An 18458-nucleotide genomic window follows, 5' to 3' on the forward strand; every position below is an offset into this window, starting at 1 on the left:
GAGGATTTGATTTTGTTGTTTTGTTTCCTTCCCTTGGTCTGCTAATAAGTCCAAGTGCTGCAGAGAACAAACTGCTAATCTGTTTCATTCCCCAGCCAGTACCTGGGGGGTATGGAAGAGATAGGTTTGTGAATGTATTTAATTTTATTGAGGCTACAGAAATAGAAATGTGTAAATCAAAAGGGAGATGGTCAGGAAGGCAAAGGGAGGAGAAATGTGAAACAAACATTTTGGTTTTGGGACAGACAGCATCCTGGGCAGTAAGCTGCTTCATTAAAGAAGCTCAGTTCCTTCAGACAGAGTAGTGGGAGCTTTCAGGTCAGACATGCAAGGTGTTGCCCTTTGGTCCCTCACTGTCTCTGAGAGCTGTGGGTGCTCAGTACCTTGCAGAATGAGGCTTGCAATGAAGAGGAAAGGGAAGTGCAAGAATATGACGGGGACCTAGAATTAGTCATTCCCTTCCTGACCTTGCTGAAGGAAATGTCTGGCTTTATATTTTTTGTTGTAAACTCTACTTCTTTATTTGTGCTGCAGGTTTACAAGTGCACATGTTGTTGGTTTCTTTATGCCCGCCTCTCCCACCATACTTGTCATATATACTTGAGAGTTCTTCTGCAGATGTGTGAGAATGATTAGTTCAATCATAAAAATGATGGAGGATATTGTCTTTAAAAGCACTTTAAGTTTTGAATTTTACAGAGAGATCTATGAGTTGTAATGCAGCCCCTATCCCCAAAATGTGACCTGGTGTTTCCTCTCCAGATTATGAACCTTTCATAATCCTTCTCCCTGTCGCTTGCTGCTTTCTGGCTGCAGTCATTTTAAAACCGGCAGGGATGCATGGTAGTTGTTTTCTTTATGGGAGGAGAGATACAACAGATTTGCCAGGGCACTGAACAACTATAGTTATAGGGAGAAGCATAGTATTGGTGTTATCTTTGGGCTGCATCCACCTCTGTATGACTTTGTGGGCTACAGCAGATAAGTGGCACAAGTAATTGTTTACCTGCAATACATTGAGAAGCCCGTGTTGTATTGGGATCTGAGCACCTCATAAATTCCTCCCTTTTCCCCAGCTCAGTGAAGTAGGGTAGCACTTTGTACACTCTCACAAACCAGGAACTAAGCCTTGAAGACTGTGTGATGTGGAACTATCAGAGTATTTAAGCTCCTAACTCACTCTTGAAGTCTGCAGAGGATCTGGACTGCAGTGGTTTGCTTAGGAGTGTGCAAGAAATAGGAAGGAGTGGAAGGAGCTGAGCCTAGGTTTCCCCAGCTATCAAGAAAGATTTATTCAGGGCTAATCTTTGCTTGGGGCAGGGAGATGGAAGTCTGATTTCTTGAGGCTCTTGACATTTCTTTCAGTGCTGTTACAGTGTGGGTCAGTGTCTCAGCCAATGTAGAATCCCTGGAAGGGATCTCGGGAGATCCTTTTTGCTGTCTTGCCAAAGGCATGAGTAGCTCTGCTTACTCCATTTCTGACAGATGCTTGTTAACTTATTGTTAAAGACCTTGGTTGAGGGCCAGGACTCTGTTGAACTAGGCTTTGTGAAGCCTTAGCTGTTGAGGACCAGGTTCCGGACTGATGGGGATACTCTTCAGATGGTCACCCAGTTTGTTTGAGCTGTTTGACATTTGACTGCAGGTGAACAGATACAGGATCTGGGGAGCCTGTGGAAGGAATCAAATGAGTGAGAGCAGGGGGTGTGCTGTGCTTGGACAGAAGTATTCTTCATAGCAGGGCAAATCCATAAACTTGCGAAATGGCACATGCAGTATTTTCACAAGTGGATGGGAAACCTTAACAGGTCTGTAGGCCAGTTTGGAGTAATGATATCCTTCAGTATGCACTTTGTGCAAGAGGAAGTATTAGTCTTCCTGTGCTCCATATGGAAATACAGTTAAGCCTAATGAAGCATGGCTGAGCTAAAGAAGCTAGATGGGTGGTGGAGAGAAGTCTGAGCTGAGAGGAGCTTGAGCTGCAGATCTGATGTGGCAGCAGCAGGGTTGTCCTCAGCAAATGGTAAGTACAGTTCTTAATCTTGCAGAGAGCTCTTGTTCTGTTGCAGTTGCATGTCCTCAGGTTGTAAAGGAAGGGGGAGGGCTTTCATTTTTAGTGTTCAGTGGGTGTGAAATCTTTGATACTTAAGCAGAGGACAGTTCCTGTAGCTGCATTAGGCTTGATGCCTCCCTAGGATGAAATCTTTGGAGAGAATCATTTTATCAGGCACAGCGAACCACTTGATTGTGCAGTTTCATCCTCCCACTGTTAGCTGGGGAGGCTCAACTGAGTGTTTGCAGCTCTCAGTCGTTGGGAATGTGAAAAAGAAAGGAGGGGAAAGAAAAGGAGTGGTATGTGGCCTCCAAGTGACCCAGAAATGATGCTGTCTGCATCATCTGACAAAGCAGAAATAACATACTGTAGTGTTTGGGCAGTGGCTATTGTGTCAGCCTCAGGCATGACTGGAGGTTCAAAGGAAAATCTATCCATCTGGTGTTCCATCTCTCCCTATCCCTCTACCTCTCTGTGCTTTTATTTACTAACTTATTTTAAGGCTTTTTCCCCCCACCCCTCTCCTAGAGCATACCTTGTCTGTACACTTTTCTGCTGGCTTGTACTGGGGTCCTGTTTTGCAGAGTGTGTTTAGCAATGCATTGAGAAACTATTTCCTTTTCTTTCATAAGCAAAACCAAAAGTCCTTAAGTCAGCCCAGACACCCAGGTTCTGCAGAAGCAGCAGGCTGTCAGTTGTTCTGTGCAGAAGCTGCTGCAAGTAAGGCTGGCTTTGAAACTGCACGCGTAGACCCTCAGCTGAGGTAAGCTAGCACAGCTCACTTGTGGCATGGTGCAACTTGCAGGGCGGTATGCCCAGAGTGCAGCTGTCAGTCAGGGGGCTTCTTCCCATCCGTGTCATTATAGAATCATAGAATCATTTAGCTTGGAAAACACCTTTAAGATCATCGAGTCCAACTGTAAAATCATTCTGATTTCCTCTGCTTTTCAGAAGCATCGTCACAGTCAGTGCTGCCATGATCTAGCGGTTAGATCAGAGGACTGAAAGTTAGGTCTTTTGTGATCTGTTCTTAGAACTGCTCCTTCACTTTGTGCAAATTATTTGTAATCCTTCTTCCTCTTTCATATTTTTAATAAAGTCCTACTGCATGGGGTCTTGTGAGTATGTTGAGGTTTTTAAGTTGTTTTTGGCATTCAAAGCAGTGGCAGTGTTCTACAAGCTCTCTTTTTCAAAGGGGACTGTGCCAGTGGTCCGGCATAGCAGTAACCTATGTACCTGGTGCCTTTGATTGCACTTGTACAATCAATGGAGAGTTGGATAGGAAACAGACCCAAGGAAGCGAGTACTCTGGCTGCCCCTTTAGCAGAGGTAGAACTAGAAGCCAGGCCTCACAACGCAGACAGGGGTCCTGCTCACTCTGCCATGCTTCCTTGCTGAATGGGTCAGCTGGGTTTGAGTAAGAATGTAAATTCCACAGACTGCAAGTTAGTGCCTGACATGTATGTGAGCTCCTTTTCTCAGATACCATCTCAAATAAACAAGTTAATCTGTTGCCAGTTATTTCTTTGTAATGTTTTATCTGCTAGCTTGGAATTGTATATGGCTGGTCATGGAAAAATATCCTTTAGTGGATTCAGTTCTGTTGGTTTCTAAGGGCAAAGCCATAGGGGTGAGAAATGGAGTGACCTCATTTGTTAGGATACAGATAATTCCTTGAAATGTTTTTTGCATCTTTTCTTCTTATTTTGGGTTGTGCATTTTGCTCCTGTGTAGCTCTCTTGTGCTTGCCTTGAAAAGAGCTGTTTGAATGCACTGCTGAATTCAAGGTAGCTTTGAAGTTTGTGAGATTATAAGACTCTCCAGATGAATCCTGCATCATCTGAGTGTTCCTAATGAAAGCACAGATGGGAAGGATGGTTTTCTCTTTGGTCGAACGAAATGTTCTATGAACAGGTTTGGATGAGTTTTCACTGCAAACTGAACATATGTCATGTTAAAAGGGTACAGACCCACTCCCTCCATTTCACCAGGCAGATTTGGTTTTAAACCGGTCAAAACCAGGCATTGCTTTACTTCTCACTGTACTGGAAAGAGATCAGTCCACATTGTTATAAGGCATCTTTATACCTATCCGCACAACAAGCTAGTTCACTGAACACGGAAGGGAAATGAGCATTTCTGAGACTTCAGTTGGTTCGTGGTGGTGTTCTGATCAGATGATGATAACAATTCAGATAGCTGGGGGGTATTCAAATGAGTCAGCTGCTCAAAGCTGAAGTTCACAGAAGGAATGGCTTTGTCTTGGGTTGTGCGGTGTGCAGGAGTTGCAAAAACGTTTCATTTGTTGTTAGTTGAAGGGTATTGTGGACCGTTACTTTGAATCACAAGGGTTAGGATGGTTGAACAGCGGGCCTCCCAGGTGCACAAGAAGTGGCTTGCCCAGTGTCTGCAGATCCCTGGCAGAGCTGAGGCGAGAAGCTGTGTCTTGTGTTCTCCATCGCCCCGGGCTCTGTGTGCAGTCTGCAGGACAGACTAGGAAAACCTCAGCACTATTTCTGTGTAATGATTCTTTGGCCTTATTCTTGTCTCTTCCCACACCTCATCCTGGTGTATTTCTTCGGGTCTTCTCTGGCCCCAGGTAAGTGTTCAGGCTCAACAGCACTCTGCGTACAGACTGTGATTGCATTGGTTACTGCATGCCGGGGAAGGTTCTGCTCGACGGGCTTAGCATTGCTACATTTCAGTCCTAAATGGAGAAGCCAGCCAGCACTTGTACTCCTTTGGCTTTGGTGTTTGCTACTTTCCACCAGTTTGGTATTCCCACCCTGTTACTGTTGTATCCAGGTGACTTATTAGCTCAGCTGTGATCATCTTTCCAAAACCCATGAAAGAAGGGCCGCTCTTAACGGCCGTTTCAAAATGGGAATCTGAGGCAGAGCAGGCAGTGACAACCGTACCCGAGAAGTGCCAGACAGCTACCCTCATTGCTGGGCTGTACTTAGGAGTGAGCTGCCGTGCATGCCTGGCATCTGGGAGGTCAGCAAGCTGTTGTCTCATTGTGCTGACCACCTGCACAGGGGCTTTCTGAGCTCTTGTTCAGATCACAGGCTCCTTCCCAGCTCTCAGCTTTCATACCTAAAAGCAAGCAGCCTTGCATACAGAATAGCTTGCTGTATAAAAATGAAACACTAGTTCTTTCCTTTGCAGGGATCAACTCTGTTGCACCTTTCTTTAACTCAGATGACTTTGAAAAAAAAGTGTCCTGAAGTACACTCACATTGCTGCTGGTCGTGGAATGGTTCTTGCGATCTTTATCAGTTTCTCACATGGTTGCAGAGCATGACTTCAGAGACAAATTTGGCAAGTCAGATTCTGACCTCTTTACATTCTCTGCAGTGCTCAGGTTGCTCAAGATTTTTGGATTTTTTTTTTTTTTTTTTTTTTTTTGTCTGACTTAGGGTTTGTCTATATAATGGCACTGGGGAAAACAGATAAGTGTCAGCTAAAGGTGTGAAGTGAATCCACTTTCACTGAATGCCTTAAAATGACTCATCTTACTTTCCCCAGTTTCCCATGCAGATAAACTCTGAGTTCAGAAGTTCTGTCTTCTGTTTCAGGAGGTAGAAATGCAGAACCTCCCTCACTGTATGAGATACCGATCCAGCTAGTGCAGTGTCCTGCAGCAGCAGTAGCTATTGTCTGATGCTTCAGAGAGCGTACCCTTGCCCTCTGGGTCCTGTTCTTGGCAGGAGGTTAATAGAGGAGTTCCTTCCTGGTTAATTCCTGTCTGAAGAAAGATAGATGATTTGCATTTCTCTTAGCCACATGTAAGAGCTGGGTCATACATTGATCTGATCCTTTTAGAACTTCAGCCACTGGCTTGTTAAATTGCAAGGCAGTAAGTGGTTGTAGGCTTGGAAGTATTGGTGTAAGCGCATATTTATTGACTATTCAAGTGCTGCCAGACTCCATGAGATTTCATCTCCTGGGACAGGAGAAGTATGATCTGCTTTTAAACATGTGCTTGATTTGTTGGTTAAATAATGACAGTTGTTTGTTTTGGGTATTGGAAAAATCCCTCTTCTAAACATTGAGTTTGTTTCAAGTCATCAAGAAAAGTTGTAGGCATCAGTCAGCAGAACACTAAGTTTTGTGGAAGTGTGAAAACATGGTATTTGGTGTGAAATGTATGACTGAATCAGACTGGGCCTCAAATTGTTGATATTCTGAAGAAATCTCAGCTGGCACTTTGGTATAGCAGAGTCCTTATCAGAGTCCCTCTAGCTGTCCCCAATTTAGTGTATAATTTCCATTTTGTGCCTCAGTTTCCCTTTTTTATGAATTGAAAATAGTGTTGCAGTTTGAATACTGAATTCATCCAGCGCATCCTTGCAATATCTCCTTGCTTACAAAGGCCTCCTGAATTTTGCACCCTGATGTCAGTGAACTAGTTTTACAGATGCCATTGCTTTCTTGTCTTTCTTGCTATATCTGCAGAAGTGCAGTTGAAGAACTTGTAGGTGTTTGGGGTTTGTTCATCACCATTTGAATGCCCAGCTGTTGCCTTGAGGTCACGGGTACAGGCAAACTTGCATCTCAAGAGATCAGCTGTTTATTTTGTATAAATAAATAAAAAAGTACATGCTTGGCACTTTTTTTCTAAACAACTTGGGTCTCATTTTCACATATGCTGTAAAGGGATGTTCATTTAAAAAGTGCTGTAAAGAGGAGATAAACATGCATCCAGGAGCAGACCCTGCAGCACGTGCAGTTTTTGCAGCGAACAAGAACTCCTGTCCCGGCCATCAGCTGCACCAGAGAGAGAGAGAGAAGGAGGGCTCTCCTGGAGCACACCCCCTAAACAGCAGTTTACTCCAGCTGCTCTGTATCCTGTCTCTGTTCTTGTTTTTTCCCATCTCTGGGTTTAAGGCAGTTGGAGTATCACTACTTCTGTTGTGGGGTTTGCCGTTTGTGATGAGTAGGATGTGCTATTTGGCAAGCAGGCAGTGAATAGCTTACTATTGGTTTTATCTCTCTGTCTAGTTTGTGGTTGGAGACCTGCATGTTGTTTGTGGGTTTTTATGTGCGTCACTGAACCCAGAACTTTTATTATATTCTCAGAAAAGGGTTTTGCAACAGCTCAGCTATTAAAGCCAAACCATGTAGTTTAGTTAGAAGTCTGGGCAGGAAATAACAAAATGAAGTTCATCCTAGGGGAGAGCCGTGGTGCATGTAGGGTGGGAAGAGAATGCAAATATACTATTTATAGGACTAGGGGAAAACAAATTTGGACTTGAAGAGTAAATGCAAAGGAGTTATCATGGGAAAACCAGACTTGGCGATCTAAGATACTCAGATCTGTGCTGTCAGACTGCTTTTCCGTTTTTAAGAATTGTATTTTTGTTATAACCGAACAAAGAAGAGAAGTTTGACATTGACATCTGCGCTGCATGGGGTAACTTCCAGCAGTATCCTTTTAGAAGTTTATGCTGTGGATGACACTTGTCAAGTGAAAATATTTGAACCTGTATTTTTTTAAAGCAGTACGAAGACAGTTGAAGTCAGCACCTGCTCCGTCCAGGGAGTTCATGCAGTACAGGTAGGCATAGCCATGTGCAGGGTGGAAGAGGAAATATTATTTAATTTGCTCCCAGGCAAACAGCAGGTCAGTGGCAGAGCTAGGAGTGGAGTCCAGCTCCCCAAAGCCAAAGGTCCATTCTCTTAGTCATTAAATACGACGCTTCTGGTGTTAACATTGAAATTGGTGGGGAGAACTTTTGTAGGGAATGCCAGGATAGTGACTGTACTTCCCTCAAAGCAGCATGCTGTCCTCGTGATACTGCAGATTGTAACAGAATAATGTGCGGCATACATTTTTTGTATAACTTCTTTTACTTAATTTGTGATTTTCCATTTATAAATAGATGCTAAGTCCTTCCTGCCTTTCGCTGTGGTTTTTGGAACAGATTCCCACAGCTTTTCTTGCCACTGTCAGTGCTTGCAGTTCCCTGCTTTATACTGGGTCATGTGCTACTCTTACGACATTTTCATATAATGAGTGTTACATATAACTAAGCATGGAGCTCTCTCTTTAGGGAGTATGCTGATCTCTCATCCTTCTTCCAGGAAAATAAATTTTGTCTGATGGGAGGTCCTACACTAAAATAATAGATGACAATCCGACTGAGGAGCTGAGCTGCTACTTTTATACATAGGCCTGTCGCAGCTGGCTGTACCATTTTAAAAATCACACTGAAATCTTGCTTCTTTCCCTAGGTGCTCAGCAACCTTGAGGTATGCCCAGGAATGGGAAGGAGGTGAGGTGACCCAGGGGAAGAAGCAGTAACATACCACAGTACCCTGGGAATTCTGCATACCGCAACTTACATACAAATGTGCAACTGACTTGTTTGCCTTTGGCTGGATTTTGTGGTTGTAGTTTGTGTATCAAAGTGCGTATCATCATTGAACCTTGCTTGGAACGGCTTCCAGAAAAAAGAAGAGCCTTGGGTGATTCCTGCCTTCCGTCTCCTGTCCATGACATAACTATTGCACAGCTGGGAAGCTATGGTTGAGTTACGTAGGCTGATTTCTGGCATATTGGGGGCTACTGAGTAGTCCTCAAACTTTCTGCTTCTTATGAGGGGACCTTCCACCTTTATTCATACCAGTTCTTCGTTGCTTCTGTTGCTTCCATTCCCAATCTGTGTTCTTGGTTAAGTTCACTTCTAGCCCCTGGGTTGCCAAGAATCCCCTCTTTGAAAGGGCAAATGTGCTCCCCACACTTCTGTCAGAGCTTTGACATCCTGTTTTTTGCTTTTACCTGCCTTTACCTGCAGCAAAGTCCCTCTTTCTTATTCTAATCTCTTCCTCCTAATATCTTTTGAGGGAAAAACTCAGGATGCAAACATGGTACATTTGGAGACCAGTGAACAGAACCAGCAGTACTGAGTGGAACAAAAGCCTAATCATGAGATTGTAGGCCTTTCCTGTTAAAAAAGGAGTTTTAGGACAGATAGGTGAAAGTCAAAGTCAAGATACACGGTAGTGTATCTAAACTGTGCAACAATTGCTGTAACTGTAGGAGACAGTGTTTCCAGCTCATCCCCCCTGGTATGGAGCTACCCCTCGCTGTGCACAGACTTACTTGTGATGGCTAGGTAGATCTGCAGAGCCGTGCCGCATCTCACGCGGGCCAGCTGGCTGTACTGGGTCAGGATGTATATGATACAAAGCCAAGCCATGAGGTGGGGGAAAAAGCACAATTGGAAGCAGAAAAAATTTAAACCAAGTACTTAGCAGGAAAATACTTGGAACAGCATCTTGAAGCTCGTTTCTGACCTGACTGTGAACTGGAGAGCTCGCTGGATAGGCTGTTATGGGAAAATACGTGTGACAGTGAGAAAGCAGAAGGTCATGACTAAGCCAGCCAATGACATCATATGTGCCCCTTGCCTGCGCTGAGTTAACTCTGAAGGAACAGAGCACGCAGAGTCCAGAGCCATCTTAATTTAGGGGTGTTTACAACTGAAGGTGCAACTGTGTGGGAGAGTACAGCTGACAGCAAGTTTACGGGTACAGGCAGAACAAGCTGCAGCAGTGTTTAAAAGTCACATAGTCACACTAGCATATGGCACTATGCTGAGGGAGCGAGCTGCCTTGTCTGTAATTGGCACAGAGTACAGGCACGGGAACGTGGCTGTTGGCGGTGCCCAGGCCCTTGCTGAGCCAGTCGGAGCCCAGCTGGCTGCGGTAGAACCGGGGCTGCCTGCAGGGGCCTGCCTTACTCTTCTCTGTGGCATGGGACCTGACTAGAGAAAGCAGAAAAGGGGTGGAAAAAGGAAGTGCTATCATCCCCTTTTTTATAAAAAGAGGTACTGAGACTGAGAATGATTGAGTGGCATTTCCAAGGTAATTTCTTTTAGGTCTTATGCCTCAAAGCCATGTTAGGAAGTTCTGGTTAAAAGGTTCCTCTGTTTTCAGCTGGGTGGTCAGAGTGTAAATGCAAAGAGATGGCTAAGTGTTCTGGGGCATGGCAGTCCTTTCATTGCACAATGGCCTGCCCTAAGAGTGGCACTGCTTTGCATTTCTGTATTTGTTGCGTAAAGAATTTGATTCACTTTTGTATTAACACAGTCTCTAACTTCATGGCATTGCTGTCTGAACTCAGAAGTGTGTGGGCAGAGACAAACTTGTTGTTATACCTGATAGTTTCTAGGCTTCAGATTGCTCATAAAACAAAGCCCTCAGCTAATTTTACAGGAAAGCACAAGCTAGAAATGCCTTGTCAACAGATGCTGGCTTTCTTCATTACACAGAACTGGTGCTGCTGCTAGAATGCAGTCAACCTCCAAGAAACATCCAGTGTAGTGTTTTGGTTGGGGGCTGCCACTGCCACTTGGCTTCACTGGCAGGTGATCTGTATGCTGCTTGCATTCACGTGGAAGTAGCTTAGTTTTGAAGTTGCAGCCACAAGCATCCAGCTGGATATGCTGGGCTCCCAACCCTGAGGTGGGGTCACGTCAGTCAAATGTTGCTGCACTCTGTTGCCATCTCAAAGATGACCTTCAGGGCTTTTCCTACTCTTGACTACCAGACCTTGGCCATATGCCAAAACTGAGGCCCACAATGGCTTGAGTCCCAAGAAATTGTGACTGTAGCTAGAAATTGGTCTCATCAGCCATTTTTAAAAAATAGTGTTAGCAGTGTAATAACATAGCAGAGCGTACTTCCTCTGTGCAAGTACAAGTCCTCCTGCTCAGTGCTTGTTTATGGTTAACTGTTTCTGTGCATGTTCTGTTATTATCCCCTGTAAAGCCTTGCTGATTTAATAGGGTTGTGTGCAAGAGCACATGGATCAAACCTCATGATTATACATTTGCAGGACTGGGTCACAGTAAACGAGATGAGGGGGAGAAAGACTTTCCCCCTTTCAACAAAACAAGTGATTCCCATGTGCCACCAAGGAAGAATTTGCATTTGTTCTAGGACAGTTATTACAAAGTAGTAGCTTTCCCAAACTGATGAACAGGCAAAAAGCATTATACTCCATATGGGGGTTGTTCAGTTGAGATCAAACGCAGTATCTATTTCCCCTGTAATATCTAACATATCCTTTATCTGGAGAAGGAGGAGATGATCTAATTCTCTTTCCCGTATGTAACTGAGATTGTGCATACAAGTCATGTATAGCATCATTCAGATACATAGAACAAAAATATGTTGAGCAGAAACTTGGGAGATACTATAGTGGTTAAAGAATCCATGTTTGTTTTTTTCCTTTATATTTGTAGTCTGATCTTGTCCCAAAAGCTAAATTTTTTTTGACTAAGAACATGTTTTGGTTTATAAATCACAGATCAACTGACTTGCTTTGAGGCATTGTTTTGTTAGGAAGGTTTTGAAGCTTAAGTCTTCCACATGAGAATGTGTAACATAGTAAAGAATTTTTTGAGAATATTTTCATTTTGATAAGCAAACATAAAGCACAAATAATATTCCTTCTCATCCATTTATTTTTATTTATTTTTCTGTGCCTAAAGTGAAGGTTTCTATGTAGTGCATTCGGCATTAGATGGTCAGGTGATAAAAGCTTTGGAATAAAACTTTAGAATAGAACAGAATACATACAGTGATCTTCAGGTCCAGCTGTCTGAATTTTTGTTCTTCTAAGATCATTGTTTTTAATGTTGATTTTGTAATAGAAATGCCCTTCAGAAAACATGTCTTGGAGTCTTTGGATACTCTGGCTATTCCTGCCTCACTGATCTTCTAGCCTAAATGAAGGCCAGATGTAAGAGAATGTAACAACCATACAGGACCAATGGATGAGCAGGCAGATAGTCCTGCAGGTTAGACCTAGCAATACCCACAGCATCCAGGATGAGGTTGCATGTACATATGCAGTGCCTTTAAACTGAACATAATTAATTGCTTCACATGGTTTGGATGCCCTTTCCTATTTTGGCATGACACCCAGCTTCTGCACAGAACTTTTGTTGATACGTGTTTAGAGAAGAGTCCTGCAGGGATGGGCCCTGCAAGGTCCTGCCTTCTGCTGAAAGGTTGAAGAATAAAGATGCTTGGTGTGAGGGAAATGCTTCCCTGTATGAATTCCCCTGAGTGCTTATAAGAGTATGTAATTCTTATATCGTGGAAGAGCCCCACTCACAAACCAGCATCCCCTTTGGCTAGGTACTGTACAAACATTGCCCAGGAAGATGACAGCATACTCTAAGGAACTTAACTGTTTACTTTCTGGATCCCAACAGGTGAAACTGATTGACTACATCCACCGACAACGGCAGTGTAAGCTGAGTGTGCCCCTGAATGACAGGACAGCAGAGCTCAACAGCTACCCGAGATTCAATGACTGGTTAGACATTGTCAATGTGAGGAAAGAAGTTGTACAGGTAAGGGGAAAACAATCCTCAGCACAGAACCTTCCTGTCCTTTCGAGACATTCCCAGGTGCCTGCTGGGTTTAAGTTAGCTTCCTGAACTTACTTTCAGGCAAGGTGGGAGTGTGTGGATACACAGAGGGACCTTTGGTGGAAAGGGTGTCCGCTCTCCCAAAAGCAGTGATCACCCAGCAGAGCGCCAGAACACTCCCTTCCCTTTATCCTCCTCCCAGAGTTAGTAGGCACTTTCTCATAACAGCATTTGAAGGAATGCCTCACACATACTGCTCAGTATGAGACAAGGGTCTCGCATTACCAGGACCTCCCCTCCTTCTGCCTGCTAGGTCTGAGAATGATGCCGTAACTTAATCACTTATTACCTTTTAAATAATGGTGGTGATGATGATGATAATAATAATAATGTACCGTACTATATTGTGTCCAGTACCAGCCAAAAAAGGACCAAGAGTTACAGTTTTGTGCACTGATGTATCCAACAAATGGACAAAAATGGTGTTACAGACTATTTATTTCTAAAAGTGATTATAAATTAGTGAAGATCCAAAAATAGTCAATAGCACTGTGTCCCTCTAAACTTAGACTAGCAAAAGGGGTCAGAGTTTACAAGCTTGTCCCAGACTGATGAATTTGAAACTGTGTAGCCTCACACAGCACTCAGACCGCAAAATCAAGTGGACTGCAAGCCACTAATGGGCAGGGGGATTTTAATCTGGGTTTTGACTGGGTGGGAATCTTTGTTTAGAAAAAAAGAGAGTTTTTTCATTTTATACACACACATCCCCATCCCGTAAGTAAAGTCTCTGGTTCAAACTAATACCAAAGAGCATTGCATCAGTGTAAAAGAATGGAATGAGTAACTCTCCTGTGGTGGTCTGTGGTGGCTAGCATCAGCTGTTCATGCTCACAGACCATGGCTCCGGCTGATCTTTACAGTTTAATTCTTAACATGCAAATGACTGCAAGTCTCTTTACTGCACAGAATAATCTGACACTTCTGCTGGAATAAAAAATGATCACGTAAGCCAAGGACCCCAGCCCCTGTCTCTGGCACATTGTTGTTTTTGGGTTTTTTTTTTGGAAGGGGAGCCTGAAATTCCAGCAGCGTTTAGATGGTTACTGGGAACTCCAAGGCACTGACATTAGATTGGTCCCTTGGGTCTGAACTGTGCATGACTACCTGGTGCTGTTCTGTACTGGGGACACTTCAGCTCAGTCTAGCAGCAATGGCAGTATAAGTAGAGCTTAGTCCACTGGTGGCTGAACAAAGCAGAAAAGGCTTTTTCCATTCTTTTCCCCATTTTTGGCCCTGCAGGCTGGATGACAGTGTTCTCATTCAGTTTCCTTTGATCCTTTCACAAGGAAAAATTTTCTTTGACTACAGCAGGAATCTGCCTGAGTGAAAAATTCCACAGATTTTCATGAAAGTTATTCCAACTTGGTCCTGATGTAACTAAGCAGGCTATGGTGAAATAGGATGAGTTCAGGACCAAGTTGTTCCTTTTATTTACTACTGTTTACTTTGAATGTGATGCTGGATATTGCCTTCCAGCCCAGCAAGTTTTTGGGTAGCACAGCTAAAGGTGCAGCAGTGACAATAAGAGAACAGAAAAGCAGCCTGGTGCTGTGGCCAAACTGCCAGGCTCCTAACTATTGTTGGTTTCTAAGGTTACTGGAATTGCCTGAGCCTAAAAGAATGTCTTTGTAGCTCATTTTTAAATCTTTTGTGATGCCTGCAGAACTGGGGGGAAGGGAAGAGGTGAAGAGAAGGAGTGGACTTGGATGAAGGGGGGGAGGGAGGTGGACAGTTCAAATCTGCCACATCCTGCTAATTCAGGGAGCAAAGAAGGTTGAGACTGCCCTTCTGTATGTGTTCTCACTAAAAAGGGTGAACAAATTCAGTTTTGGTCTAAGGCAGTAAGAGGAAATTTTCCAGTTGTTTATTATTTTTATTTTTATTTGTGCTCTCTTGCTACCCCCTCCCAAGTAATGACCAGTGTAATGAACATGTTCCTTCTCTGGGACAGAAATACGAGGTGTACAAAGCATTTAAATTCCTCTGTGATTCCAAGTGTATGGTTATTTTTTAGAAGTTTGATATCCATTTCATGCAGCTGCAGACAGCTTCTGAGGCATTTATATTAGCTGGACAGGAGAACTGCAACACCGATTGGGTCATTAAAATTATTTTGAGTAGACATGATGGAACAGGCTGTAATCTGGGGAAATGGAAATAGCTGGACTAATAAATGAATTGCTCTGTTCTTGCAGTGATTTTTTTTCTTTTGTCTTGTTATGTCACTGCTTAGAAAATAGCAATGCAGCCACTGTTTGTGTTTGTGGCATGGACTTCAGCAGACAGTGTAGGGGAGATGTTTGTCCACGATGAGTTGTCTTTCAGAAATGTTACAGGTATCACGGGATCATTCCTGCTCTTGCTTAGATTTCATACGGCATGTGAACTGCATTTCAGCTGAATGCTTTCAAAATGGAAATCACTGACAGAAGGAGCTTTAATAGGTTAGTTATTAAGAAATATAGAATGTTTTCCCTTAGCTTTATGTACGCTGCCTGTGACGTGACTGGGGAGAGAGGTGGTTAGGGAGCCTTTAAAGAGACGACTGAGTAGGTCAGGCAATGAAAGCTGGGGCACTCGGGTCCCATACCTGGTTCTGTGGCTGGTGTACGAGGTATGACTCCCCATCTCTGAGATAGTTAGCTCACTGTAAAAAATTGTCATACTAGGTTTCCTTCTTAATGCTTCCAAAAAGTGCTACAAAGAGAAGGAAAACCCCACAGATCTAACAGTGTATTCATGTTGGGCACATGGCCCTCTCCTGAGACCTTCAGGTTCTGAAACTAGTTGGGAGAAGTTGCCACGTACCTTGGAGAACAGCTGCAACAGAGCCCTTCCCTGGCCACCTCTGAGAACTGAATAGAAACGGCAGGTACAATGCAGGAGGTGTGTGCAGGAGGGTTCTCCTTGCGGCCCATCACTTGTCAGGGGCAAATCAGGAGAAAGGCCCAAGTTCATGGTTTTTTGCTTTTTAAATAGTTCTGATTCCCTTTGCATTTCTAGTGTTGCTGGAGGGAGCATTTCGAGATTGTGGTAATCTGTGACATAACACCTTCGAAAAACAGGCTAATTGCAAGCAGTTTTTTAGCTCAGCAGTTAGAGGAACAATGCTTTTTTTCTCTCCCTCTCTTCCCCTCCCCTCTCTCCCCCCCAGCCCTCTCCCAAATAAAGCTGTCATGCGGGGAAGCACAGAAGCTCCCAGGCTCTCCTGTCAGAAATAGAGCACTGGCTCTAATTTAAAGTATCTGCTGACTCCTCTAGTCCAGAGGAAGACTATTTTTGCTCAGTGACTTGCTCTAGACATTGTGAAGCTTGAAAGCTCTTGCTGTTATAATTGCTGTCTTGTTGTTGGGCTCCAGTCTTTCTTTGAAAACCTATATTTAAAACAAGAATAATGACTGCTTGTAAAATCCTTTAGTTCTGGAAGAGATTATAGTAACAACAATGCACTGTTTATGGCGTTGGGCAACAGCTAAAACTCCTGTGAACATGGATAACAGTCAGCCGGTCATGCTGCGTAGAGTGAAAGGGCTGTTCTGTGTGGACCTAGCAGACTTGGAGGTAGGTGGTGAATACAAGCTTCGAGTTTGTGAACCTGTTTGCTGTCTGTGAATACGCAGTTCTGAGGGGTGAGGAAAGTTTGAAACCCCACCCCAACTTGTGCTATTTCTGTTTCTTTCCTATAGTTCCTCTAATCAGTTGCCAGACAGGTTTTTATCATAGAAAATGGTGGCTAGCGTGGAGCAGGCTCTCTTTTGGAGCTGGGCTAATACTGTTCTGTAACTTTATTGTCAAGTATTTTTCTAGCGAATGCTGGAGTCCTTGTTTTTGCCTAGGAGTCCTAGAGTTGGTTAGCATGGTGTATGTGTAGTTTAATACCAGAAATGTTGCATAAATGATTAAGTATGGTGGATTGAAACTGGGAAAATTGATACTTGAACTGAGAACTAGAAAAGACGTGATGAGAAGCCATAGAGACAGAAGATATATTTAAGCTGTGTAGTGGTCTCCAGTGGGTAGAAGTTGCTCTGAAAACAGACCTAGAAAAATATACTGGTCTGGATTGCCCTGCTCCCCTTGAGAGCTGGAGTGAAGAACTGAGCAGGGAGTGGGAGGGAAGGAGGATGCGGACAGAGCGCTGTTCCCACTCAGGCTGATGGAAGAAGTCTCTTGCGGAGCTGCTTACTGGGTTCTGGGCTTGGGGCACATCTATCAAAAAGAAGAGATTAAAAAAGCCTCTATTGGCTTATTTTCTTTAGCACAGAAAAAATCCTTTTTGCCTTTACCATTGTTCTTCCCAGAAACCTATTACATTTGTTCCCACATATAACTTGTCATCATCTTAAAAAGTAACTTAAGAACATAGTCATCTCCTTATCTTCTGAAACATGCCTGAACCAGCCCCGCTCAGCATGTAGCAGGGGTTCCAGTCAATCAAGTTTGGAAAGCTGTTTTTAGAGTAGATAACTGTCATGCACAGGGAGGGGCAAATCCTGCCCTAGTGATTGCGGGCTATAAGCAGAACTTTGCCACCAGGGACACTATGTGGGAGCAGATGAAAGAGTGCTGTGGTTGGGTCTGGTTTACGACTGTTCCATTTGGGGAATGTATTTGACACCTAATGTATGTATTTTTTTTTGTAATGCCTCCTGTTTGATTGTGAAACTTGTCTCATTTCCTATTTAGCATTCATGCCAAAGACCTACTTTCTTGTAAGTAGTCGAGAGTGGTTCCTGAGTGAGCCAGGGGCAGCGCTTGGCACACTTAGCTTGTCTGCTAAGATCTTCTGCTGCCCCTGTAGAGGATGAGGCATTGGCATAAGGTTCATACTATGAGACCGTGGCAGGTTGTTATACTTGCGTGGGCTGTAATCTAGCTTGTAGCAGACCGTGCTGATCAGTTGTTGGAGGAAAAGCATGGAGTCAATGTGTGTGCATCCTTACTTTGGTTGGGGGAATAGAAGAGGCAGATCTGCCTAAGCCTATCAGGTTTCCACAGCTGTATCCTCTCATCTTTTTCTGTGGGCATATCTGCATGAACAGACTATGAGGACTTTGGCTGTTTGATGGGGATTTCCATGGGTCTGGCAGCAGAAGCTCTGACTGGACTGCCAGATAGCAGAGATCCTGAATGTGCTAATTGTGTGTATGCAAATTAACTCTGTCCTGCAGGCTTCCCGGATCTAAAATTCCATTGCTCTGTTCCAGCTGAAGGCCTCTCCCCAGTGTAAACAGCTCTTGAAAAATAGTCTCTGCTACTGTCAGGGTTCCCTTCCCCTGCCAAGGGGTCCAGGTGCCCCTTGCAGCCTTCTTCACTGTGCATTGTTCATGCCTTGAGGTCAGCACAGGCTCCTGCTACCCCTCAGGATCTGCAGTGAAACACTGCAGCCTCTGCATCAGTCTTCCCACAGAAAAGTAGTAAGTGACCGCAGCTACCTCTCCGCCGAGTGCCTATTGAATGGGAATGGCCTGGGACTGTTAGCTCCTTTCCACCCCGCCTGTTGTGTCAGAGGTGAAGCAGAAGGGAAGACAATAAGTGAAATCGTAGCCTGTATATACCCATGGCTTAACGCAAGCTAGAAATATGATGTGAGAGGCTTTCCAGAAAGCCTGTAAAATTTCCAGAAATTTAATAGTACAACAATTTTTCAGCACCTTCTCCACTGGATACCAGAAAACCAGAGCAAAATAACAACTAGCAGGCACAAGATGTTCTTAAGAGCATCCTGACATGCTTTGCTTAGAGCCATCGGTGGGAATTTAAGCACCTTATGTAATGGGCTTTCTCTTCTAGCATCTGCTGATTTGTGGGAGGATGATTGGTGAGGGAATGTATTGATTTAAGAGGAGGCATTTGGGGCCTTGACAACTGTCTAGCTTTATAGGAAGAGCCATGTCTACTAGGTTGAGGAGCAGGTCAGACTGATTTTGCAGAGTGTTAGCAGCAGCATT

General features: G+C 43.9%; 1 protein-coding gene across 1 annotated transcript in view; it reads left to right on the forward strand.

Moving 5' to 3' along the window:
• KSR1 (kinase suppressor of ras 1) overlaps window positions 1-18458 on the forward strand; it is a 73685-nt gene that overhangs the window by 25769 nt on the left and 29458 nt on the right. The window contains exon 2 of the mRNA XM_005439833.4: window positions 12286-12426. Within this exon, the coding sequence (XP_005439890.3) occupies window positions 12286-12426 (141 nt within the window). The remainder of the gene's footprint in view (window positions 1-12285; window positions 12427-18458) is intronic.

This window comes from Falco cherrug, chromosome 1 (genome assembly GCF_023634085.1).
Source record: "Falco cherrug isolate bFalChe1 chromosome 1, bFalChe1.pri, whole genome shotgun sequence".
In the NCBI taxonomy this organism is placed as follows: domain Eukaryota; kingdom Metazoa; phylum Chordata; class Aves; order Falconiformes; family Falconidae; genus Falco; species Falco cherrug.